We start from the raw sequence: 26,832 nt of genomic DNA, 5'->3' as shown, positions 1-26,832 counted from the left end.
GTTTAAAATCATCTTCACATTTGTTCCTTAGTTATATCTGAATTTGTGTTGTTTGTTACTAGTTAATATATTTATATATATCTATATATTTATACAAATAAATATCTTTATTTTTTAAATGATAATTGTATGGTTGCTCTATCCTCCTTAAGGTGTGGGTAAAGTAATTAGCCGTCTTTAATTAATATGTAGCTGGAAAAATATTTGAACTTCATTTGTTATCATCCATGGTTTAATTAAAACAATTTTGATCATGCTAATTACAGCTTTAAAGGCGTTTAGAGAGGATCAGAATAAATGTCTATGCTTGGCAAGTATCCAATATATAATATGCATTCACAATTTTTTTTAATGTATTTGAAAATTATATCCCAGCAGTATTGACGGGATTTCCACAGACTTTTCCCAAATTCTTTTGTTGTCAGCATTGACAAGTAGGTAGTGTATACAGTACTTCCAACTTTGTGTAAGGAATTAGTCTTGTGCTTCCTCATTAGTTCAGCTCTGAACTGCAATACATTGAGGAAATAATCAGTGAAATGACACTTCTTGCTTGGTAATGACTGGAAGGTTGACTTTAAATTACTGATTAAGGAAGGGTTTCCAAAGATGAAGGAAACTTGTACAAGAGTCAAGTGAGACTTAAAAGAGAGCGCTTAAAGATAACGCTGGATGCACAAGAAATGTGTTGATCCCCTGTGCAAGGCAGCAGCCTACTGGCACATTTCGTTGTCAAGATCTGCAGTTCAAATATGCTGCCTGTTCCTAACGAAGACTGTAAGAGGCAGTCATAGGCAGCAGTTTACTAAGGTATTTTATTCATTGGTGGCGATTATTGTTGGAGATGTGTTCCAGTGGGTTCAGCTCTAGAGATAGGCTAGGCTGTTTTAGAGTTATTTTGTCCTTAATGCATTTGGCGTGGAATCCATAGGGGCTACTAGACAGTCAATCAATATATCAATATGTTAAGGAGCAATTACTTCTGCCCAAGGTTCTACTCATACAGTATATGCCAGTTGGCTCCCATGCAGACAGGCTCATAATTTTTGTATAAATGCAGCCAAGATAGTATGTTGCTGAGCTACTGAAGATAGAAAAGACACACAATATAATCATTTTCCAGGACAGCTTTGTACAGGATTTGTTGTTGTAATGAAACCATTCAGGATTACTGATTGCATTCGTGTGTTTCTATGCTGCATGTATGTACACTGTACAGTATCTACGGATATGGTGTAGTACATTAACAGTGTTCATATTTTGCCTGTGTTATATATGGTTCTAGAATAAAGTGATTTTTCAAAACAAGCCCACATTGAAGGATTTTTTTTTTTTACCTTCGTGGAGTTACTGTACTTTTCTTTATCTTAAATACAGTACTTTTGAACCTTTTTGTAAATACTTTTTGTAAGCGATTGTAATTAAACTGCACAGGCTACAGACTGCAGACTGTAAACTAAAATGCCTACATTTGTTCATTGCATTATATTTACAAAGATGTTCTCTTGTTATGAGTGTTATGTAATTAAAAAGTTTGAACTTATTTAGTTTTCACCTTCTCAGTGGTAATCAATGCAAATGTTAAACCACTGTAAATGACTGGTCAGCAGCATGTAATCTTGAGTTAACAGATTGATCACAACTCTGGTCTTTCTGAAGATAACTGAGAGCATCTTGCTTTGTGTTAAAGTAATGAATAATAATGATGCATAATCAACCTCTGAAGGTTTCTGAAGGCTTCTAGTTTATTGACATTATGGATATTTGGAGAATACTGTTAGTAATGATAGTCTAAATGCCTGGTTTGCCTCAGTACAGTAAGAATAAGACAGAAATATTGTAAAGGACTGGGTCACCTTCCCCTTGGCTCTTCCCCCACACTAAACAGGATCTCCTCTGCTTTCCTCCCAAGGGTTTGTCAACTCTGTATTACAGGCTCTCATGCTGACGCACAGCATACAGGCAGCAAACCTCTGAAGTCTAAATCCAAATTATGCAGAGGTTAGTGCTGGGGATAATAGGAGAAAAAAAGGCACTAAGCAGTTTACTTCAAGGCTTCATTTTCACTAATTTATCCCTAAAGAAAGAGAGAGAGATGCTCTTTCACACTACAATATACAGACATGTTTAAGGTGATTTTTCTTCCTCTTATTTTTAGCCTTATAGGATTAAGGGCCTATGTTTACTTTGCTTTTCCCTAGTGCTCAGTTTTAAACAGCATCAAAGTGTTTATGAGTGTTGTTTGAAACACTCAAAGCCGAATATTAAAAGAATCCCCATTACCTATAACTGTTACGTTTACTTCAGTCCATGTTGCTACAGTATATTGAATATATATTCTTAGACATTGCTCAGTTCCTTATTCAGGCTGGCCTTTACATGTTGCTTATGTGCATGCTGAAGAGTGGGGAAAAATGTGCCATTACAACAATTTCCATGCTGGTGAACATCTTCTAAGAGAAATGTATAAAAAGCATGTTAAATTAGTTTTCAAATGTATTAATATTTTGGAATTGCAATGTTTATGTATCAGGCTCCCAAGTAGCTGATGCCTCAAGGATTGTAAGGATTTTTATTTCTTCCTGCTTTTGAAACTTCTCATGCTCAAAGACCAGGCAGCTGAACAACTTTGTATTAGGCAGGTGTAGTGGGAAAGATAAGCCATTAAATATGTGGCAAACATTGGGGTTCTGCATCAGCCAATTTGGAGGTCTGGCCCATGTATGTCAAAATTCTTTCAAAATCATTTTCTTGTGCATTAATTGAATTGCAACTAGACAGATGTCAACAATCACAACCTTTTCACATTTTCAACTTAAAAGTTGCTGTGATCATTTTTTTATGCCACAAGAGGCCAGAAAATGTCTTGAGAAAGATGGCCCAAGTGACAATGCAATTGCAATACAGCAATATATGACCGCTTTTTTCTCAAACATTGCACTACCACTGTCTTAGGAGCTGCTATACTGATTGATTTTAAACTGGTTTGAACACATTAATGATGAAATCTGACTGTAGGCCACACCCCGACTCTGCCCTGATCGCCAAGGAGAGAGGATATGCACAGCACCTCTCTGTATTCTCTCAGCAGCAGATGCTCTGAGGGCATTTAAACCCAACTCAATCCACTCTTGGCGATCCGGCATTGACTTGTCAACATTGCACTCCTGAGCCTTCTCACAGCACAGCCCTTGCTATTCCTGGTATCCAGTTCTCTCAGACTCTGCCTGGGAGCTCTGCCCACAGATATGAGGTCCAGAGGACTCCGGTTGCTGAAAGGGGATCGGAGGACGGGTCTCTGCTTTGGACCCAGCCTCTGCAGATGTCTCTGTCGGCCTGGTCCAGATTGTGCCTGGAAATTTGGTTCCATATGCTTCCCTGGAGGACTGCATTCCAGGAGTCCATGCTGACAGCACATACCTGGCCTGGGCTATGGAGAAGACCACCTGCGGGCATGAGTTTTGAATCAACTCTTGGGACCCTCTGTACAAACCGCCCCAATTTGGAGTTTCCTGCCTGGCCTTGGAGGTCAGATCCCTTTGTCCTTGAATGCCTTCTGGACAAAGCACAGCTCTGGGCTTTGGTGGCTCTTCTCCATCCTGCACTAGCCTTCCCTGCGCTCCCCTTCCTGCATTCCAAACCATCAGCCTTCCTGCCAGCATCCCAGGCAACTTCAGCAGGTTGTCCGCCATCCTGTGCGTCTCTTTCTTCCCCAAGAACCCGGCCACAGAAATCTAGACTGACACCCCGTGTGGCCCTTGCTCCTGATTCCCTGCCGCTAGGGCATCATGCATCATGCATGGGCATGGATTTGTCCAGCCAGCCACTCCCCCTTCTCCCAAAATCTTCACTATAACCTAATCTGCACTTAGGTTAGAGTGAAGGCCAGTTAACATTGCTTTGACCTCCATGCTCTGTGAGTTGCCTTTCACAGAAGGTTGATATGATGATCCTCCATCAGCTCCATTGGGTTGATCATGTCATCCTGATGTCGGACATTTGGTGTCTAATGGAGACTCCCTTCTCCCATCTTGGCCAAGGAAATCATAGTAGAGAATGACTGAAGCATTTCGAAAGTGTATTTCCCAATGTTGTAAAAGCTAGCATTAAGTACAGAAATATCGATATCAACTCTAAGGAGACTGTAGTTTTTAACCTAGCCAGATTGAAGAAGAATGTCTGGGAGGGGCCCAGCACTCTGAGACTCAAACATTGCCAGAATAATGGGACTGTATACGTGGCCAGAATCTTCAGTACACAAAGAGATATCTTCCTAGACAACACCTAATCAACCTGCCAGAGAGCATGTTTGTAGAAGACAATTATTCTTGATCACGAGAGAAGGCCAATGAAGCATTAGTTAGAGCAGCAGGTCTTTGCTTATAAAACTCCTCAATGATTTTTATAAGTTCCTGTATAATGTTGAATGTATATAAAGTAGTTCTACTATTTGCTTAACATCTGTATGATAGTAAAGTCATAAAAGTTAATATTTCATATTTAATCCATGTGCACATTACATAACTTTATGAGTTCCATAATGTATGTACTGGGTAATTTTAAGACTGTCAGCAGTACATACTCTAGGTGTAGGGAGCACTTTATTTGCCTATGATGTAAGTGTTCTAGTGAAATGACATTTGTATCCTGCTTGTTTTGCCTGTCAGGTTCAGAAGCGGATGACTCTTAAGTCTTTGGTGAGGGCTATGATGAGTATGCCTAATCACTACCGCTGCCTGTGCATCAGTCATCTCATCGGCTGGACTGCCTTCCTGTGCAACATGCTCTTCTTCACCGACTTCATGGGGCAGGTAAGAGAGGAAGGGGTTGTGCCACCAGTTCAGTTTCATTTTGCTGTAAGCCTGAACTGCCAAGAGGGCTCAGTAAAACTACTACTCGTTAAAGCTGACAGAAGAACATATGTCATGAGAAACAAAGTTTTCGATTTATCCTGGGTCCCTTGGTCTTGGAACAAATGTTTGTCTCGTTGTTGGGGGGTGGTTGTTATAGTGATATGACAACCCTTTGATTAACAGGAAGATCATTCAATCCCAGTCTTGCTAGTGAGTTTCTAAAAAATTAAATTATCTAAAGTTTGTCTCATAAAATCTGAAGAGCTTCTGGACACATACAGAAAATAAAAAATTCACAAAGAAAGTTTTAATGCTTAGCATTTTAGTAGGAAATGCAGACAGCTTAACAGCTGCAGTTTTTACAGATGTAAAGTAGCTGGTCATATGTAAAAAAAGTAACTGGAATAAAAAGTTTATTGGCACATCCTAAGGACAGGACAATCCATGCAAACTAAGTACAGCTTCAGTGTTGCTGGCAAAATTAGAATTTGTCAGATTGTATTATCATCAAAACCCTGGTGGGAAGGTTTTTCAAGGAATGTACAAAACACTGCACTAAAACGTGCAGGCAGGTGTCCTTTGTATAATTCATGCATTTATACAGACAGTGTGGCATATGACCATGCATGTTAATGCTTTCTCTTATTTGATCCTTCCATTTCTTTCTCAAGATCACAGAAAGAAAGACATACAGCTGTTCCTCTTCTTTCCACCCATTTTGTAATGCCACCCCCAAGTTTTACATGCCTGTCCAAACCTTGGTTTGATATGGAGGGAAGATGGGTTCTCATAATATACTGTACCTTCTTTTATCTTTATGACATACATGTAACAGTGCTCTGAGCGAGTTAAAGAAGTGTCTGAAATCTAGGCAGTGTAAAACTGCGGGAGCAAGTGACCGAGATCGAATTCCGCCAGGGACAGTGAGACCAGGATTTGTCACACACAGAATGTATTTTAAACTTTACTTATTTTTGACTGATGCAGTTGCCTAAATATAACTCTTCTGTTTGCAAATAGATACTTGTAGCTGTCTGTGGCTGGATTTAAATGTGTCTTTTTCATTTGCCTCCAATGGTAAACATAACAGCGTCGTCTGGGATGGATCCATTGAAGAGAGAAACAGCATAGGGACTGGAAAGTTTCAATTTTGTATTAGAAAAACATATACTAGTGGATGTGATCAGGAGTGAGGAATAAAAGACAAATGGAGGATGAACCTCTAATAAGGTTCTAACTCTATGTGTAAATGGATACAAACAACCAAAACAATTTAACCCGGGGAAATGTAAGGGGTGAGATGCTTGGCCTTGAGAATTGCCGTGATTTTATTTCTGTTGTGTTGGTACTTAGTAAAGTATTTACAGTATTAAATGGTGCAGCAACAATGTGGGATTAAAGGAATGTAATAATGTGACTGAAGGAACCTTTGATGTTAACATACATAGACTGCAGGCACAATGAAAGCTGAGCACTTACTGTACCTGAATTCAACCAACTCTTTGAACATACAGTAATTGCATAGGATTGCTGTCTTCGCTTACATAAAGCAGGGGAAGGTGTTTGGGCAGTTTTGATTCAGGTATCATTTTCCTTTATGCTTCCTGTTTGTTTGTTATTTATGTGATCACTCATATCTGAAATTGTATATACTGTAGGCAGGTTTAGGGTAATTGTTATAAAGTTATTATTACAGTATTTGCTTGCTTATTTGGTTATACTGTATGCTGTGCAACCTCTATACCACAATTCACTGTTACACAAGTAATACTTGACTGTTATTTAATTGTAACACTGTCATCCCATCTTACAGGTTGGATGTGGACAGTTTTTTTTATTTATATTTTTCAGTGCTGCAGCTTGTTTCTTTTGCTTCAGTGGTCTGACAAATGTTTGAGCTGTTTCCTGCTGTATGTTGCTGTTCAGGCTTGTAGTTTGCAATTTCATGCTTTGGTGATTAAATGTTGAGGTTTTTCTTAAAGCATTCTCTGTAATGTGCATCAATTATTCTAAACTCTACTGTAGTTTGTAATTTATATCTGACCGTGCCCATGTACCTATAAATGATGAATTTATCAATGTCTAACTTGTGTTGTTAAGATTATAATGTTACATCAAAGTAATACAAGGGATCTTCAAAATAATGTAAAGACATACACTCAGATCATACACAAGAGTAGTGTTTAGTTACAATTTAGTTACGTTTTCATCACTTATTGACTAACTAGCTACACTATTGCTGTAAAATACAAAAGGTCAAATAGAAAAACAGAAACCAGTGGCATATTACAGTTTGTTATGTCAGTTCTAGGTAAAACTAATTATTACTGTAATAATTGTACAGTAACTTAATAAATAATAACTTACCATTGCAAGTGTTTCCAAGGTATTTCCTGCACTACATATTGCAAGTCACTCTGTTGTCTGTTCTGTTGCCTTGGCTTGCAAATGTAGATCGTGTACAAGGGGGACCCCTATGCTGAGCACAACTCTACAGCTTATGCGACCTACGAGAGAGGGGTAGAGATCGGTTGCTGGGGCCTATGTATCAATGCCGTCTCTTCTGCCTTGTTTTCATGTAAGTGAAAAATGAATTTGAATGCCACTGTATGCTACTGTCTCCTGCTTAATGTAATCTCTATTATTCTTTTGTCACTTATAATTCTTAGCTTGTTTTGCTCGTGAGTATAAATGAAGTGACATGAGTTCATTTTATTTTTTCATGGCTGCCGTACTATCAGTGTTTTGTGAGGTTTTTGTTTTGGTATACGTACAGTACATTCAATAATGCTCCAGTCAAATAAATAGACTCTCTTAGGGACAGGATAAATGTGTTTGAGCATGAGTCAAATTCCTGGCCAGGGAATATTGATAGTAAAAACATTTGTGGTATTTATCAGTCTCCCTTTAACAAAGTGAGCTTTAATAGCATAGCGTGTAAACAAAATAAGTACAGTATACAGTATATCCACAGTACTGCATATAGGAAAAATAATTTGAATGTTGCTTCCAATCAGGGGCTGGATGAGATAGTTGGATGAATTAGGTACTGCCAACCAAGTAGATGGGCAAAATGGCTTTCTCTTGTTGGTAACCTCTCTTAAGTTCTTATGTTCTTATTACATTATAGGCTGTACAGAGGCCACATCAATGCTCCACTGTTTGTCTAATATAAGAACAATGTTTGAAGTAATACATGCCATACTACCCCTAAAAGCAAATGTTATTGACAAGCGATATAATCGGTTCTGGAACTTTGTAAAAACAAGTACTGCTTAATGCAGGATTGGAAATCTAGAGCAACTACAAGCTTTTCTACTTTATTTCAATCAAGAATCCTTCTAGCAGTTAACTTCTTTTAATGGTTAATTAAAAGACTCAGCATAAATGTTTAAATAAATGCAAGATGATCAGACAAGAATAAATATTTTACCATTAGATAACAAGACTTTGTTTTTGTACAAGAAACTTGTATGTAAAGTAATTTTGTATCATTTGGTTGACCAAAATAATAAATATTTAATTTTGTGAGTTTTTTTATACTGACAACAAAAATAATTAATTCTAAAAAGTATACGACAGCATTCATTTTCCATATAGCAGCTCTCCTCAGCTCCGTCCCTCTGTACCCGTGAGTGTAATTGAACACTGCTGACCTCGTCTTCGTCCTTGCCCAGCGAGATCCAATAGTGTGCACTGCACCAGGGCATGTCTGCTGAACTAATACCCTCACTTTAATGCAGTTATCAGGGCCAGTCTCTGGGAGGAAAGATACACAATTGTACGATTGCACACCTGCATTGATGGTCACTTTTTTATGTGTGCATGTGCTTGCATACAGTACAGTAGTTATGTTTTTTCCAATATCTGAGCAAAACTATAACAGAATGTACTTTGAAATACATCTACTTATGTTTTCAGACTCATTTGTGATGTTGCTCACTGCAGGATCTTTTGTAGGTGGTATGTGGAAGAGCAGGGTTTTTTTAATCACTTTTATTGTCTTAGCTGTATTAAAATGCTCTTTATTGGGACACCTGTTCAACTAAACTAGTAATAAATTTGCAATTTAATTAAAATTGTTTTGTGTGCCCTCCAAGGCCTCTAATTAAGCGACAGGTTGCAATAGGTTTTATTAGTGTTTGCTCTTTTCAAATTCATGTTTCAAATGCTGTTGCCTCAACCTCCTTACTCCTGTCTGTCTTCAGTGCCTTATGTCTCCCCTTATTCCTCTCCCATCTTCTCCCGCGAGACTTTCAGTTCCCTTCTGCATTTTCCTACTTCCACTCCTCAGCAATCGAATGACTCACCTATACCAGACCTTGATCATATTCTGATCCTGCTCAAGACTGAACTGTTAAGACGGCTTGCAGTTCCATTCTTCTCTGTGTCCTTGACTCTCAAGCTGGCTCTGGGGTTTACCTATTGCTCCTGTTCACTGTGGACATGGAATCTGTTCCACCAGGTAGCTTTAACGGCTGCTTGATATCCACATTTCAGTTCTTCAGTTTTGTTTTGTTTTTTATATTTTCAGATGTTCAGCAGTTCCTCTTGCCCTACATAGGACTGAAAGGACTGTACTTTACTGGATATTTCATCTTTGGGCTTGGTACCAGCTTGATTGGACTGTTCCCTAATGTGCAGTCCACTCTCATCTTGTGCTCAGTCTTTGGGGTGATGTCCAGCACACTCTACACTATACCCTTTAATCTTATTTCAAAATATCATCGGGAGGAAGAGGTAAATGGAAAAGGTTTATTTGTGAATAACTGAAAAGCAGTCTCTTAGCGATTACATTACACAGGCTAATGTTCAGTTAGTACCTAAAGAGTTGCATTAACAGCTGTCTTAGACTTGGACTGCAGCCATTTCAATCCAGTCCATTGGTGATTTTATTCAACAACCAGTTCCCTACCTACTTAATGGGTAATTGGCAGGTTTAAGATACCAATTAAAGGTTAAAGGGTCTCCAAGTGAATTGTACCATAATGAATCTTTGTTTAGTCCTGTCCATAATCATTACTTACCATGAACTCCAATTTTAACTTTCTGGGCAATTATGAAATTCCATTTCAGAACATTGCTGCTATAAAGAAGGTATTCCACTCTCATACACTTCTCATACACTTAACAAAACATCCTCTCTTCCTAAATCTTTATGTTTACTGGCTTTGAATGCCTCTCCAGGGAGTTTTAAGAGCTAAAATTGCTGAGCCGAATGTGATAGAATTGTGCAGGGGCTCCTCAGGCACAAATGAGTCCAGCAGCAGGTGTAATGCGCCTATTTCTCTCTGCTGTGTCCTCCTCCTACTCTGTCTACCTGCACTTAGCAGCAGGGAGTAGGTACCCTGAATGAGTGCACTCACTGCAGGTCTCACGTTTCACCACACGGGGCAGGAAGTTTAAACACGTCAAAAAGAAAAGCACTTTGCCGATGAGCTCTGTGCTCTTTTTTTGGCATCCATAAACAACACTGAGAAAATGAAAGTTTATCTAATCCCATAAGCAAAATATATGGCCCATGCTGTTAATATTTTCTCATTTGGATTAACAGGAGAAATAGCAGGACTCCTGTTGTAATGCAGTTAGAATTTGTTTTCATTTTTACAAGTGACAGACCTGCATGCGAATCAAACCCGTGAAGTAGTAGTGTAAAAAATTAAATGTTTGCCTAACTGCACACATATGCCTTTTTAAAATATGATAAGACAGAAATTCTCAAAGCCTGATGCTGGCTTAATTCTGATAGAATTATTAATGTTTTATAAAGGCCTGTGGTGTGAGCAGCTAGATATATCTCATTTTACATATAAAAGCTCACTTCTTAAAGATAATATTAATGCTATTACTTGGACTTTACTGGAAATAATCATTTGTAATTTGTATCGGATTATCAGTGGAGTGGATTGACTACATTGTTTGAAACTAAAAGACTGGCTAGTTCTCATAATAAGTCCAAACTGAATTAAAGAATGCCAAGTTGCTTTGTCTAGAGGTTAATAGTTGTCTTCTAAAATGCTGGAAGCAAATCACAGTCTTCAAGGATCACAGTGTCCCTGTTTTGCCATTTTGTCTAATATCTCAGTGACTTAAATTTAATTTTCTGACAAGATAACCAAAGCCTAAGACATTGAACATTGCGTGACGTTCTACTCTAGTCGACATGCATCTATGAAACATTAACTGCGCAAGACCTCTGGGGGAAGTGGAGGAGTGCACATCCCCACAGAGTCTGCCAACAGAAAGAAAATCAGCCAACAGTAAAAAGGGCTGTTCTGAAAAGTTTTCAGCTCTCTTACTACTGTACTCTGTCAAGATTTCAAACAGCAAGAAAAATTGAAGAAGCAGAAGGAGAAGATCTGGCTGCCATGCAGTGAATCTCCTTTGTTTTTTGTTTCACAAGCTCTTTCCCCTGCTCTGGGTCTCTCCGTGCCATGTGGCCATGGGGTTTCTAGATGATCCAGATCTTCATGTGTCTCAGCTGTTGGTTCTTCAGCTTTTTTAATCCTTAAATTTAGGGCATCCCACAGGAATATTGTGGAGAACTCTCCATTCTCCCCATTATGTGCTTAAAGCTGAGCCTTGCTTAATTAAACTATACTGGGTTCTATTTTCCATCCAGATAAAAAAGCTTACATGTAATTTTCTGGGTGAGTGAACTATGATAGTTGTTTCTGAACAATATTTTAGCCTCCATTTGTTTCAAATGTACTTTACAAACATCTGAACTTTTATTAGGGTGATTTTTTAGGCTTTTCAATTTGATTCAGAAAGTGTTGAAAGTCTGAAACTTTTTTCTGCTGTCACGGAAATGGAAGATATACAGTATAGCAAGGAAGAAGAGAAATAGCTAAAATTTAGTTGTCTTTGTTGAAGGTTGTGGCCTAAAATGAATCTGTTAATCTGAGCTATAGGTTCACTTGGGAATCTGAGGTCTGAATTTTCTGGTGATGTTTCATTAAACATTATATTGACATAAATGTTATTTTTTGTTTGACTATCTTTGAGCCTTCTGTTTTGTTTTCCAGCTAGCTGGGAACAATTGTTTTGACTTCACTTTGGTGTACAACTTGCTTTCTGTTAGAAGCATCTTTTTCCCATGTGGCACCATTGATTACTAGGCAAATCTGGATACTGTAATGTTACTCCAACACCAATATAATGATCCTTTGAATGAAAAGTCATAGACTAGACTAAAAAGATTTCTTTTTTAAAGGCTCTGAACCCTTGTCTCTTGATTAGGGAAATTCACAGAGATGTTGCCTGTTGGGAAAAGCTAGAAAACATTGTTGTAATCCTGTTATCCAAACGACTTAATGACTTAACAGGAGAAAGTACCAGTAGAGTTTTTAATGTAACCCCTTGTGTAGCATTACATTTCCCACACACAGTAACAACGCAACCCCCACAGTTGACTTAGGCTGGAATATACACTACATTACCAGGGAATGAAGTCATTTGGGTTGAGTGTAATGGAGTTTTGTTTTCCCAAGGTGTGTCCATCCACTTCCTGAAAGCAAGACTCAGTGACCTGATCATGACTATTTGCATGTGTCTCTGCCCTCAGGTCCAGAGGAAAGCGGACGGAGCTGCTGAGGCAGACAGCGATCGGGGCACAGGAGTGGACTGTGCTGCACTCACGTGCATGGTCCAGCTGGCACAGATCATCGTGGGGGCTGGGCTGGGGGCTCTGGTCAATCTAGCTGGCAGTGTTGTCGTTGTTGTTTTATCGGCCTCCGCTGTTTCCCTAATTGGCTGTTTCTTTGTTGCTATCTTTGTGAGATATGTGGAATAGTGACTAAAAGAAATCAATAATAAAAGCTAGTCTTTAGGAATCACCTTCTCAATTGCTTTTTTATTTATGAGTGCAAAGAACTGTGAGTCTGGTATATTTTTACAGTCATTAGTTTGAAAACAACAAAAATAGATCAAATAGATGATGAATAAAATTGTAATGCAGGCATGTTTTTTATTATCCACCCACCCGTTGGTAGGCATGTTTCTCTTGGATAGAAAAGTAATAAGGATATCAAAAAGAAAAGACAAGAATCTATTTTCATTGTGTTATCTCACAACACCGGAGCTCAGGCATTACTGAGAAAGACTATACTTTACTCAGAAACAGTAGTGCATTCTGGATGTGTACTGTATGTGTCACGATCGTTACTCCTCCTCTTAAGGGTGCTCCAGCCCTTCCTCGTTCTGTCCCATTTCCCCACACCTATTCCTTATTCCAGCCCCTCTTTAGTTCCACCTTTAAAGCCAGACGTAGGCGTTTGCCCGAGGCTTCTCATTGATTTCCGCATCGTGAGAGCCCGGGGTCCTGCCGCGTCTGGCTCCGTTATGGTTTTAGTTTCCTGTTCCTGATTCCCTGCCCCGCCGGTCCCGACCCGGTTCTGGTTTTAACTTCGGATGGATCCCCTGGTCTTGGACTAAACCTCCCGTCTTGGATTCCCCCTCTGGTTTTACCCTTGGATTGTTCGCCCTGGATTCACTCCCCCCGGACACCTGCACTCCTCGGACATGCCCCCTGTCTCCTGACCCTTCTCCTGCATGACTGTTTTCCCAACTGTATCCTCACATTCCGGATCGTGTCGTCCGCATAGGGCCCGGAAAGAACTGCTTGTGACAGTACGGTGAGCTAATGAAGGCTTTGTTGTCCTTAAAGTAAAAAAAACCTTTGGCCATTTTCAAACCAGCTCAAAATTAGCAGCTTGTGGCCAATTGTGCTTTTCTACTTAGGGAAAGCTTGGACACGGTGTCTCAATAGCATACATCTCATCTGAATTTGTGAACTGTTCATTTTAAGGTCAAAATGGATTCCGAGCAGAAGCCTGAGACACTTGGGAAACATCCAACCTCTTCACTCAGGCATTTTGACTTTTTAAATTTTTAAATCAAATTCTTTTCTCACTTCTATACCCCAAATGGGAATGTCATGGACTTACCTCACTAAAGGCAGCATTTCTACAGTACCTAGGAGAAAAGCTGGCTGGATTGACTGAAAGACGACATGCGCCTTGCAAAAGTCACCTGCCGAGACGCCGCAGGCTGTACAAAGTGGAAAAATCGGTGCAAACAAGCAGACCCCACATAAATGGGAAAATGTGAAGAAGAAGAAGATTCTGCACTTCAGAGAGAATATCCACATAGGAGAAGCCACTAAGAAACCATGCTTTAATCTCTTTTTAAAATCTCATACATTTTTCCCACAACATTTTAAATAATCCTATTGATTTTTTTCCCCCCAATTTAAGTTGAACAAATTGCAGATGTCTTCCCCGAACTCCATGTTAGAGAATATCTTTGCTTTACATACGGTAAGGTTTAACTTTTGCTGCTTACCCTGTATTATCAGCTCGGGAACTCAGATTCCACTGGTAGTAATAGACAACACACTGCTAAACTGCATACTCCATATTCCATACAGCCTCCTCTCCTTTTGTTATAGAGATCTCTCGTCTGAAGTGAGAACGGTCAGAATCTCAGCTTCCCTAGTGTGTCTTCTAGTCATTTAAGTACAGGGCTGTCCTTATTTTCCACTAGAACAGATAATGAACTACAGTATACAGTATAAGTTAGATTGATTCTGCTTTGACTCGGATTATGTTGCTTTTTAAATGCAAGCTTCTCCTTCTCTGCAAGACCTTGGGGAAAACAGCTCAGCCCTTAATATCAATGATTTCCATTAAACTACAGCTATAGTGAAAATATCTGTCACACGCATCACCTTTTATAATACTGCACAAGAACCAGAGTTAGCAAGTAAAATGATTGACTTGCTATAGTCAGGATGTCGTCTTAGTGTCATTTGTAGAGAGTGACACATCTTGTAATACAGATATTCACCTTCACATATAATATCATGAAGCAGGTGTTTTTAGCTAAGTGTTTACTTAGTAGCATAATTCTCAGTTTTGTAAATAATAATGTATCAGTCATTAAGGTAGTTGTAATAATGTATCAAGCGTGATCAAAGTTCCTAAAAAGGATTGCAGCAGGGAGGTTGTCACATTCTGTAGAGGAGTGCGGAACAATTCATCTTAGAAGCAGTATGGTTTCTTGTTCATATTACGGTTCATCTTTTGGGTCATACTTTTAATGTGAAGCAACTTATATTTGTACCCATTTATAGAGCTGGGAATTTTAATAGAGCATTCTGAATAGAGTACTTTGCTCAAGTGTACAACAGCATTGTCTCACCCAGGATTTGACATCACTCAGCCTCCCCTCACAAAGGTGAAAAGAGTCACGTGACACCCCAAGAAAAGAATGCAATACTGTATATCCCTGGAACAACAGCATTTCAGATGCTACTTTTAACAGCACAAACCAGCATAATCAGAGCACAAATGAGTGGTGTTGGGTTTCATTGTTTGTGCTGTTTGTACGGCTGCCAACATCATGGAGCCATAGAATTGCTATGAAAATGTGTTTTCTCTTTCTGGCACACAACTGCAGATGCTCGATGGGTGTCTTCATCAGTGGTGGCAAATAACAGCTGTTCTCTCTTGACGTTTAAAACACATGGAGACTCCATGAATACTTCTATTATTCTCGAACTCTGTAAAGAGGTTTGCTAAGAAACTAGTAAAATGCCTCCAGTTTATTTTAAAATTAAAGGACCTCTGGTGGCCAAGCAGTATTACACGCGCTGTTAGTCGCAAGCGTTTTAATGTCGCTAGCCTCCGTGCTGTGTTTAGTTTCTCTCCTGGCTGTTCTGTAATAAGACGTCGAGAACTGTGGAGAGGTTCACACGGTCCTGCGATCACAGAAAAAGGATTTTACTTTAGTTATTTTCCTGGCTCCCAGATCTTGTGCTGAAACACTGAGAAAGCTTTAATACCGTATATTGTGAACGTATCACAGTGATCCCCGTGTTCCATCTTCAGATTCTGATCAAAGGACGGCCTGTGTAATCCCACAGACTAAATTTGCTTTCTAATCAATAAGGTAATTGCCTTTTGTGAAGTTAAAATAATAAGCAGATAATCTTTCTGAACCATAATACCTATTAACAGTGTTGCAGGTACTGTACGGTAGTAGGCAAAAGAGTTCAATGTAAATCTAATTATGTGTTCCAGTTAAGGATAACTATTTACATTTTAAGAGGATTTCGCTTTGTTACCGGTGTGGACATTGTGTCAAAAAGTTTACTGATGATCTGCTTTTGACGTAACTGAACAGCTCTTTACAGGACCGGATAAGTTGTTTTTAAATAAATTAATTGCACCTTTATGCGCTTCGTGTAAACGTTAGACATGACGAAGAAAGTAAGACAATACGTAAATTAAAAATAAATTAATTCAAAGTGGAAAATTAAAATGCTTAGCATTGCCTCTTAACATTAACATTGCCTATTGCTCTGTGGCTCGGGGTGTGATTAAAACAGGTGGATAGTATGAAAAGGAATTGGTAACAAGGTATGAAAAACTATCTTTGCTTCTGCCTGCTTCCGTCAGTTTCATTGGTGTTCTGTCCAAGGAGAACGAAATTTATGCAAGAGTAATCCAGCTCATTTTGCTGGGAATTCAGGGCCTGTCACCTCCGCCATGTGTATCCAGTTACTAAGTGCTTCACAGAGCGCAATGGGGCTACGGTTTGTAAGCATCTCTGCCAATCTCTTTCCTGGAAATTAAGGAATGGGCATCTTTTTATGTCTTTGTCAATACAGCATGTGCGCGTAAAACCAACAGCGGAATTCGACTTCACAGCTGTAGTGCAGTGTATGGCAGAAGTGTATAAAATGTTTCTCTTAATGGGCACTGATAAGGCCAATTTCTGAGACTTACATATGAGACAAGAAAGAATTTTAGAGTTTTGCAAATTCGTAGTATGCTTAAATAATGCAAAATTTAATTGCTTTGAATATTACCTACAATATAAACAAGTGAGGTTAGATGTACAGTATAAATACGAAAGGAAACTATGCAACAAAATTTATCAGTCCACTCCAGCCTCGCGTGTAATTCTTGTTTTTTTAACACAAAATTGCGATGCAGTTCATTGAACTTCAGAACTTCAGAACGTGTAGATTATGCACACATTTCTAGACTTTGTGTCTTGTCATTCTACTTGTCTTTTTATATATCGGGCGTATACAATCACGTAGTACGTAATATTAATCAGATTTACCCCAATCCTAATACGATTTCATAACACGATTTATTGATTGACGGGCAAAACAAAGATGCAAAGGAAACTCCTTTACGTATGTCAAATAACGAACAGATCGTTTCTGAATTTAATCAATTCTACGTTTTCCGTGTTGATAGTCTCACTGTTCATAACTGTCCGCAAAACTTTTTTGAACTCAGTCAAAAACTGAAATCAAAGATACTGTCTTACTTCTCTTTGTATTTTGATAATTCTGGATAAATGTTTAGTTTTTGCTTTTTGACAACTGTTTTACTCCTTAATTTTGAAAATGATATACTACAAAAAAGTTTTCTTGGCATAACAGTAAGTAGAGTTAAATACTTTTTTTCCTGTGATACATAATCTTGGCTTGAAAATTGAACCTTACTGTCACGAATCTATAATTCGATATGTATATTTTTTTCTGTTAAGTTATCTTTAAAAAGTAATTGCAATGAATGTGAAGAAATAAGCCACTGATCGGCATCAAAAATGAAACCATACAATAGAGCGCTTTATTTCAATAGTTTTAAACAATAATTTCAGTAGCACTGTTTACAACTGGAATTACACAAAATGCTTACAGCACGTTATACTGTACTTGAAATACGACTAAATAATAAAAGCACACGATTGTTCCTGTAAACGTCACAGAAGTGGTACAGAACTTTCTTACATATACTGTATAAGCAATGCTGTAATCAGAAGTGCACAAATTATTGCTACAATACTACACTTATTAAAGCTTATATATATATGATTTGTGGCGAAATTAAGATCTGAATAGAAAATCCGCCAAAGACCAAACAAAGTATCCGTTACATGGATATTTCCGGCGTTCCTTTAAGAATATTTGTTTAATCTGCACATGTCTGACTATGTAAAAGAAAGTACAAAAAAATGAACTGGGCAACCAGACCATTATTTAAATATGCACAGTATTTAACATTTCGGAAAGGAAATAGAAAATAACCATTGTAACCAAACAACAAAGTCTGGGATCGAGGATATGTTGATCTCAGATACACTGCTCCATGGCGAATCAGAGATCTAGTACCTCTGCTCCGTGGTGTTATTAGGAAGGAGGTCGTACCTTCCGTTATACATTACAGCTCCGGGAGGATAAAATATCAGTGCGGGTTCCGCAGGGGTTAGGGGAACCAAAGCATTACCCTGCTCGTCCTGCTCGGGTTTGGTGGTGGCCGTGAATGGTCGCATGTTGGTGACTGAAGGAGAAGTGATCTTCCAGAACAGGTTTTTTAAAGCTTTTCTAAACTCTCTTCTCATTAAACAATACAGAATGGGATTCAGACAGCTGTTGGAGTGAGCTAAGCAGACCGAAACCGGGAAGATGTAAGCCTGAGTTGTGTAGTACTCGTAACTGAAATGAACTACGTTGAGTTTTATTAGAATCCCCCAAGCCGTTAATGCCTGGTTTGGCAGCCAGCAAAGAAAAAAAGATAGGACGACGATAGTTACAGACTTTGTTACTTTGGACCGTCTTTTGGTGCTGGATGTGTTGACGTTCTTGTTGGTAATGAAGCGCAACAGGAGCAAATAGCAGACCGTGATGATAGCCAACGGGATCACAAAGCCTAATAGTACTTTCTGTGCGTGATAAAGCCCTAACCAAAACTGAGCATCACCCCTCTTGTCCGGAAACTTCACCAAACACAGCTCTTCATTGGACACAGTGGATGTTGTAGAAAAAACCGCATGGGGCAAACCGGCAAGGATGGCTGCGATCCAGATCAATACACTCATCCACTTGGCGGAGCAGCAGGGGGGGCGTCTTTTGCTTTTCAGAGCAGAGGCGACGGACCAGTACCTGGCTACACTCATAGCAGTCAAAAAGAAAACGCTGGCGTACATGTTCATCGCAGTCACGTAAGATACAATCTTGCACATGGCTTTACCAAACAGCCAGGTGAAATCCAAAGCGTTTTCCACAGCCCAGAACGGTAAAGTCAAAACGAACTGGAAGTCTGTCACCGCCAGGCTGGTCACAAACAGGTTGATGGAGGATTTTTTCCATCCCTGTTTAGATTTCATGAGGTACAAGACCAGAATATTTCCAATGAGTCCAAGGGCGCATACGACAGAGTAAACTATAGAAATAATGATTCTCAGAACAGCGGATCCGTCACCCACAAAGTCAGCCTTATCCAGATCCAAGATATTAAACAGATCCGCCCAAGATCGATTTGTCCTGTTAAACATGAAACTCGTGTTGTACACAGCAACCGGGAGCATTCCAAATATCTCTCCTTGAAGCGCCGCTTGCATGTCTGATCCTAAAGCCGCACCACTGTCGTTAAAAAGGACATCCATCCCATGTTTCAGTGGAGTCTCCCTGGGGTTCCGTTACGCAGGAATCGTTTTTACTTTCATACGTTTTTGCAAGCCTTCAATAGCCTTGTGATCCTGCTACTGTTATGTCCAATTCTCGCTTCCTGTCCAGTCAGAGATCGTTCCATTGTTAACAAAATTAATTCAAAGTGTTGTTGTATAAAACATGCGAAGCTGTTCTGCACTGGAAAAGTTTAGATGCAATTCTGTAAATTTTACGTTCTATACTGGTGCGCACCTTTTTAAATGAAAAATTCCTCAATTAGAAATCCATCTCGTCAGTATGTCACCTTTGTAAAGCAAAAGAGTAAAAAAGCATTCGTTTTGAAGTGCTGTTTTTTTTTTGTTAGCTGATCGACGTCTTCTTTCAAAAGAAACAATTCATTACATTGCACTTAGCAAAGGATGCTGATTGAAATGAGATTCAGTTGTACAGTTTGTTTCTTTATAAGATGTTTAGCGCAGTTCCGCATTCAGCTACACGTCGGCCGTAAGGGGTTCATGTGAAATCATCTGTTTGAAAGTGTTGAGCGCTACGCCTTTTATGTCAGTTACTATGCAGGGATTGGGCAAAGCGTGCCATTACGCGTGGGATGCCAGTTTCCGTGAGCTCTCCGTGGTGCTGAAGTGCATTAAGTGGGTTTCTAGAGTTTGATTTGTTGACACTTTCCTGTAACACGAACTCACAGGTAAGCGCTCCCGGTGCAGGGTGAGTTGTCTTGAAATTCAACAGTCATATGCATTGTTCAGACAATGTAAATAAAATCACGTTTCTCACCTTTTCATTAAATGCTGGGTGTTGAAACTGGTTAAAAGACGTTAATAGAAGATAATAAGGAAGCTTTACCAAATGTGTGGCTTTATAAAGTATTATAACAGTATTACATTTTGCACATAAATTATTATTGTTATTAATAGTAGCATAAGTGGTGAAAGCCTTGCAACGAGGTGCGCATTTCTGTTAATTATTTTCACCAATGGTTGTTATAGCGTTACATCAAACGTTTTGATGTTTTTTTAAACATTAATAGTGTTCACAATTTTTGTTTTTCCCAGCACCACCCCATCTTCATAAAGCAAGCTTTTTCCTGGGAATTTGTGTGTTCTTTCAATATCTTTATACAAATCGCCCCAAAAACTAACGAAAGGTTGGACATGGGCGGCAAAATAATAAACAAATTAACCTGGTAATAAAGTGGAAATTTTCTTTAGCCGTTCAGATTCACTTCTTGGTCAAGAGTATTGATTTTGGTCAAATCTGACACTATCCTCAGATCGATTCCTTTTCTAACAGCCACCGAATCAGAGTATGATCATTAAAAAATAAAAATGGAGTCGTGGCATTCTTTTAACAGCGCTTTAAATCACATAAACAGCTGTTGAAAGCGTAGCAGTGTAAACAAAGCAATGGACTAGTTATTATGCAAAGTCCATTGCCGAAGTCACCTGTTCGATTCCCTTCTCCTCTTTTTTGAGTTTAATGGAATTTTATATTACTTATTTGCAAGATGAAGTTCAGACTAGGTTATTCGATTGGACAACTATGTCGATATTGTAGGCAGGTAGCGATACCCACAGGCTAGATTTACGTGAGGGAGATTGGGTCGAAAGCGCTTCAGTGTTTCATTCCTCTGAAGGTCTTCCTTTGAACAGATGAATACTTACTTAAAATGTTATTTGATAATCGGATTTTTGCCTCGAGTTTAAAGGTACAGTTTTGCTCCAGATGAGTTTTTGTATGTCCGCGATAACGAGAGGGACGGTAGAGATGAGGATCTAGTCAAGCTGCTGTAACGCTGAAAAGAGAAGAAAAGTACTTTTCATAAAAGCTGAGGAGCATATGCTTTTCCAATGAAGGAAAACGGAGCGCTCTACTTCACGCTCTTGGATGACTGCATCATTTTCATAATTTCGTAACGTACCGGTGTTATTGTCTGGTATATGACACATTGTATTATTGAGTTATAAATATGTGTAATGCCTGCAATCGTGTAAAAATGTCTCAGAATGGCACTCGGTATAGGCAATGCTTGTGAAATTTCATTAACATCAGCCACGTGTTTATAGAAAGGGGAATTTTGTGTTGCAAAGACGTTTGGAAATTATCAGAACTGAAAGCTTAATGGAATAAAACTGAATGGAGAAGAACTGTTGTGAAACGTGAATAGTAGTATAGTAAAACCGACACATTTAATACAGCCTTAAATAATTTTTTCAGCTTTAGCAAGTTTTCAGCTAGTGACTGAGCCACTATTAGCACTTACAGTGCACTCAAACATCATGATTCCCCAACCCTCCTTTAGCTTTTCATGTCTCATGTTCTTATTTATGGAAGAATAAACACAAAATATTGGTTTTAGTATAAAGCCAGCAATATAAAGACTGTAAGGGTGATTTGGATTAACCTGAACCCGATTTTCACTACAGGTAATAGAATAAGTAGTTTTTAAAACACTTAACTATGTGGGTTATTAAATATAATTTCAAAACCTCAAAGTGGTTGTGCAATGGTATTGAAGCATTGGCACCTTTTTAAAATGTCCTCACGTTGCAGACGCAAGCAACTAAAATCCCTAAGTGTGACCTTTCTTATAACAGAAGATATGAGTAAATTGAAAACAATTGCCTTTCTCATAAGTAATTTAAACCATCATCACCGAAAGAGCAGCCCAGATCAGTACTATGCAGGGGTCCACATCTCAACAGAAACGATGAGAAGTCACCCACAGAGTGCAAAGTTGGGCACCCACTGACTATAATCAGTGCCACCCAGGACAGCCTGGTATCTGCAATCCCAGTTGTAGTAGTATAGACATAAAAGATGGATTTTGATCAGTGGCCAAGAGAAATGTTCTCACATGAATCAAGGCTCACAGCAGAAAATGTAGGCAACTGTACTAAGATGTGTTAGGGTGGTTCCATGGCTGTGAATTACCAAGACAACACAGTTGAGCATCACATCATGCTCTTTGCTTGCCATCCCTGACTGTGGGTTAAAGATTTCAAAATGATTCTTGCATCCAGGTTCACTTGTGAGCCCAATATGGATGCCAGACTTCTAGAACACCCAATAACATTTAATTGTCATGTACTGTAGCTGGAAGTTGGACATTTACCACTGTTTGGATGAGGTGCTCTGAGCTGGGAATATGCCTGAAAGACAGTAATTGGATCCCAGCTCTTGGTTCTTGGAGTTTCGGCCCTTGCCGATCCTGCTCTGCCAGTTCCCTCACTGCCTAGGCACGAACCTGGGTCTCTGGTGTCACGTAACAGGGAACTTGCCAGCTGAGCTAATGGAGAATTCCTGCAGCCTGGGTGGCTGAGATCCCTGTTATAAGCAGGGGTATATTCGTTACATTCTCCCCCTGCTTAATTTGTCATTCTCACTAAAGGGCCACCATTGTAGCGGTTCCTAGCATTTCGGCCCTTGCCGCTCCTGCCCTGCCTGTTCGTCGCTCGCTGCCTGGGCGCGAACCCAGGTCTCCGGCATCATGCAACAGGAAACTTGCCAGCTGAGCTAAGGGAGTACTCCTTTTTTAAACTGTTAATAATTTTCCCCAGAGGACATTCACTGGATCAATGAGTGTCACTGCAGTGGCATGCCACTTTTCAAAAGTAATTTATTACAGGTACAAGTTACATGTGCAAGAGGTTACTTTTTAAATTCACATCTAAGGACATTTTCTTATCATCTGTGATTCTCCTACTTTTCCTTTCCAGTCTCAAGTGTATTTTGCTTTGTTTTTAGTGTGCCATTTTAGGATTTAGAAGCTTCTGGATTTTTGTAATCAACCATGTAATAGAAGAACTTCATGCTGTGTATTAAATTTAGAAAAATGCAATGAATCATAAACAAAAATGAACAATTTGATGTTATGTTCAGGCTAAAGCCCAATCTTTATGGATTTTATTTTTATTTTGTGATCACTTATTCAGATTCATTTGTATAAATAGTAAAAAGGCTGATGTCCTGTTTGCAATATGGGGCAGGGCAGATATGCATACTGGGTGAATTGTGAATTGTCTGCCTAAGGCTCTTGATTAACCAATTTATTCACTAATTTGACTAACATACTGTAAGACGCTAGTCAAAGGTACTGTATCATTCTCATTACACAGGCAATGAATGAATGAATCAAACAATCATTTGGGTGGAATCTGACAGGTGTAAGGCCAAAGTAGAAAACTTTACTCTAGTTCAGAATAGATGCACTCCGAGTTTTACAGAGAAGTCTATAGAGTAATGTCCAATGACATAGTAACTGTACCAAATGTACATGTACCTTACTATTTTGTTTAACCATTTTTTTACTTTATAAAGTAAAGTGCCTTTTCATTTGCTCTCAACAGGACCAGTGTTTTTTATACAATTCTTTTAAAACCTGAGTAAATGGCAATATATCCCTTCAAAAGTTTTCATCGTTGGTACCAAGGAACCAAGGTTCTGGTATCCTGTCTCCTTAATGAGTGTAGAGCAATGGATTCCAACCCTGGTCCTGGAGGAGTGCTGCATCTGCTAGTTTTTATTGCTCCTGAGATCTAAATCTAGGGTGCTAATTGATGACTTAATCGATCTGCTTGCTTGTTTAGGCTTTTATTTAATTTGTTTCTCAAGTCAGTCCTAAGTGTCAAAAATGCCCTTTTCAAGAGAACTATTACCAACAATGTCAGGGCACAGAAGTTTACACACGATGATACTAATTAAAAAATCCCGTTTGACCATTTAACAGTTAAAAGGAAATTTTTATATATATGCCCCAAATTAAAAACAGAAATCAATTCGCCAGTGATTAAAGACTCAGATGGAGTAAACATCAGAAGACAAGTTCACCAGGGTTAGGAACCACTTCATTAGATAACTACGATCACTATCAATTACACCTGTGAGGCAACTCAGGATGGGTTATTTCTGAATGGACCTTATTGATACTCTGTTAAACAATAACACATACAGTACCAAAAAATCAAATCTCTTAAGTTACTAAGGTGGGCAAACTAAATTAATTTTAATAAGACATACTGTACTATGCATGTTCAAAACTGTGCATAGAATATTAACAAAAATGTGCTGAATACAGTGCCAGAGGTATAGTGTGGTTCAGTGAATCAAAAGTTGCAGAGGTGACGTTAATTCTGATTCCATCTCCCTCTCAGTAGTACTTCTTTTCTTATGACTGTGATTTTAGCACAGTCCAAAACACAAAAAGTAGTCTTTGATATTCAGGCTTCAGTCCAGGGATGGACAGCCCTGGGCCTGCAGAATCCAGTACAGCGTATTTTATTGGTCACCTCTGAATCATCATTTTCTTTGCACTTTAATATTCACCTTTGAAGTAGGTTTTTTTAGATGACTGGAGGTGAAAACACTCACAAGGACAAGGAGTGAATATCACTGCTGTAGGCTTTCAAACATCACAGGTGGTGATTCCTGATTTGATTTAACTAATTAATTTAATAATTAGCAAAAACGCACATGCCTTCCAAATCTTTACAAACTGGAGATTTCAGGATGATCTAGAAGACTGACAGTATTGTGACTTTCCAAGACTAGGATTCAGCACTGGTACTTCAATGTGGATTTCAGTGATTTCCTGCTGTTGTCAAAATGTTTCATGAAAAAGTAAGATTGATTACAAATGGAAGGAGGCATTTCGGCCCTTTGAAAGAAGCCAGGGTATTGGCTTGAGGAACATGAGTGGGTAGACTCCCATTTCCAGTGTTAAATATGCTTCCCCATATTTTCCCTCATTGTTTTAATGACAACAATATGTGCATACAGGAAGGTATTTACTTAAGAAAATTATTTTTCTTTTTTTAAGTGTTCACATGCTTTTCACTGAAAGGCTTTCAGTGACCAGACACCTCTCAGAATGTTTGCTTCCTTTGCTCAGTAAAAATGATGGTCCTGTGATTTTTTTCAGATGAGAAAATGTAATTGTTGAACTACTGATCTACCTAGAGGGGTTTGGTGCTTTTCAAAAGGTTTCTTGAGAAGCAATCAGGAAAAAAGCAGCTCTTCTCTAAATGCATTAGTGTAAGGTCAGTGCAAGGACAATATCAGGACTATTTAAATTCACTTCAGCCTACAAAGATGTTGCACATCTTAATGTCTTTGTGTGTATTTGTGCATTTAAAATCTGTGGAATATTAAAACATAACAATACATGGAAGGTTAACCAGGTTATCTTGTTTATTTGGCTGTTAGTAGCTTAATGATCTTAGAATCCCATCAAACTGTTTTTTAAAGGCTCCCACAGTGGAAAATTCCATAACATGGAGAAGGATTTACTCCAGATTCCCACAACTCCCTATGTTAAGAGGTCAAGAGTTTGTTCTTCTTTTCTTATCAACAGAGGCACTGAGGGACTGAATTGGGCTTTTATTTCCAGTAAACATGTGTTCCAAGACTTAGTGACTGTTAAAAGACATCACTAAAACCTATGCATTTCTAGGACCTGGGATGCTCCTGGGAATGTATTTATAGTATATATATATACAGTATAGTATATACAGTGTATGTACTGTAAAGGGGGGATCAGCAACTAGGACATGATTTCTCAATTCCTGATCTCTGTCACTTCAGTGTCTGTTAGTTCCTGTTTCATTCTCACCTGTAATTGAGTACTTTCAGTCAATAAATCATGTCTTATGGATATTTTTGAACCACTTAAATGTTGGAGGTTACAAGTTACTTATAAAATTTAATAGTAAGACTGTGAGTGTCCTGAGGTGTAATGGTGTCCTATCCAGGGTCTCCCCATAGTCTGCTGGTTGAGTCTCTCATTCACCATAACTATGTATTGGACTTAGTGGATAGTAAAAATGGGTGGACGGCGATCACATACTGTTTGTATCAGAAATATTATTTATAATTTAAATAAGAGGGCCACACAAAATCAGTGAAAAAATGTTTTATTTAAACTGTAAATATGTTTCTAGTGTCTTACTCAGGCAATGCTTGTATCTGAATGTTGTGACTCATCTGTGCATTCTCAGAACAAAGATTTTAAGAGTTTATGAAATTCAGTACAAAGGCGTTTTGTACTATTTGCTATTTCCTATAAAGGTCATGTTAATTTAAGGGCGTTTTATGGGTGGAGATGTCTATATCAGAAATCATCAACACCCTGTTGAGCTCTATTAGGAAATGAAAAATTTGAAATCTGAAACAAAGTGAGATCTTTCCCTTCTTTCATCAGCTTACTCCAATGTGGCGGGCAATATTCTAATGAGGCCATAGGACCATTTTAATTTGCATCATTTCTTCACAAATTATTCATGTAACAAGCAATTTTTAAAGAAATCTCCTGCAATTTCGGAAACCAAATGCTAACGGTAATACAAGGGACCAGCAGGTGGCAATCGGTACTCCCACGTTGCCAATAGAAGGTTTTCGTTTAGGACAAATTTTAAACTGCTGCACCGTGGCTCAGAATCTGAGAGAAGATTTTGAATAAAAGACAAAATATTCAACGTCTACACACGTTTTGTT

At 38.7% G+C, this 26,832-nt stretch overlaps 2 protein-coding genes across 2 annotated transcripts in view; one reads left to right on the top strand and one right to left on the bottom strand.

The window, feature by feature from the left end:
* slc45a2 (solute carrier family 45 member 2) overlaps positions 1 to 12,652 on the top strand; it is a 28,996-nt gene extending 16,344 nt beyond the window's left edge. Inside the window, exons 4-7 of the mRNA XM_088911942.1 lie at positions 4,668 to 4,811; positions 7,308 to 7,431; positions 9,388 to 9,593; positions 12,421 to 12,652. Of these exons, the coding sequence (XP_088768068.1) occupies positions 4,668 to 4,811; positions 7,308 to 7,431; positions 9,388 to 9,593; positions 12,421 to 12,648 (702 nt within the window). The 3' untranslated portion in view covers positions 12,649 to 12,652. The remainder of the gene's footprint in view (positions 1 to 4,667; positions 4,812 to 7,307; positions 7,432 to 9,387; positions 9,594 to 12,420) is intronic.
* Positions 12,653 to 17,484: 4,832 nt separating this feature from the next.
* Positions 17,485 to 19,853, bottom strand: rxfp3 (relaxin family peptide receptor 3). Its single transcript, XM_088910663.1, has one exon. The coding sequence runs from the start codon at positions 19,320 to 19,322 to the stop codon at positions 18,042 to 18,044; it is 1,281 nt and encodes a 426-aa protein (XP_088766789.1). The 5' UTR covers positions 19,323 to 19,853; the 3' UTR covers positions 17,485 to 18,041.
* Between the last annotated feature and the right edge of the window lie 6,979 nt (positions 19,854 to 26,832).

The sequence above is a fragment of the Atractosteus spatula genome, chromosome 3, assembly GCF_055471065.1.
Source record: "Atractosteus spatula isolate fAtrSpa1 chromosome 3, fAtrSpa1.hap1, whole genome shotgun sequence".
In the NCBI taxonomy this organism is placed as follows: Eukaryota; Metazoa; Chordata; class Actinopteri; order Semionotiformes; family Lepisosteidae; genus Atractosteus; species Atractosteus spatula.
This window is presented reverse-complemented; position numbering and strand designations above follow the sequence as displayed.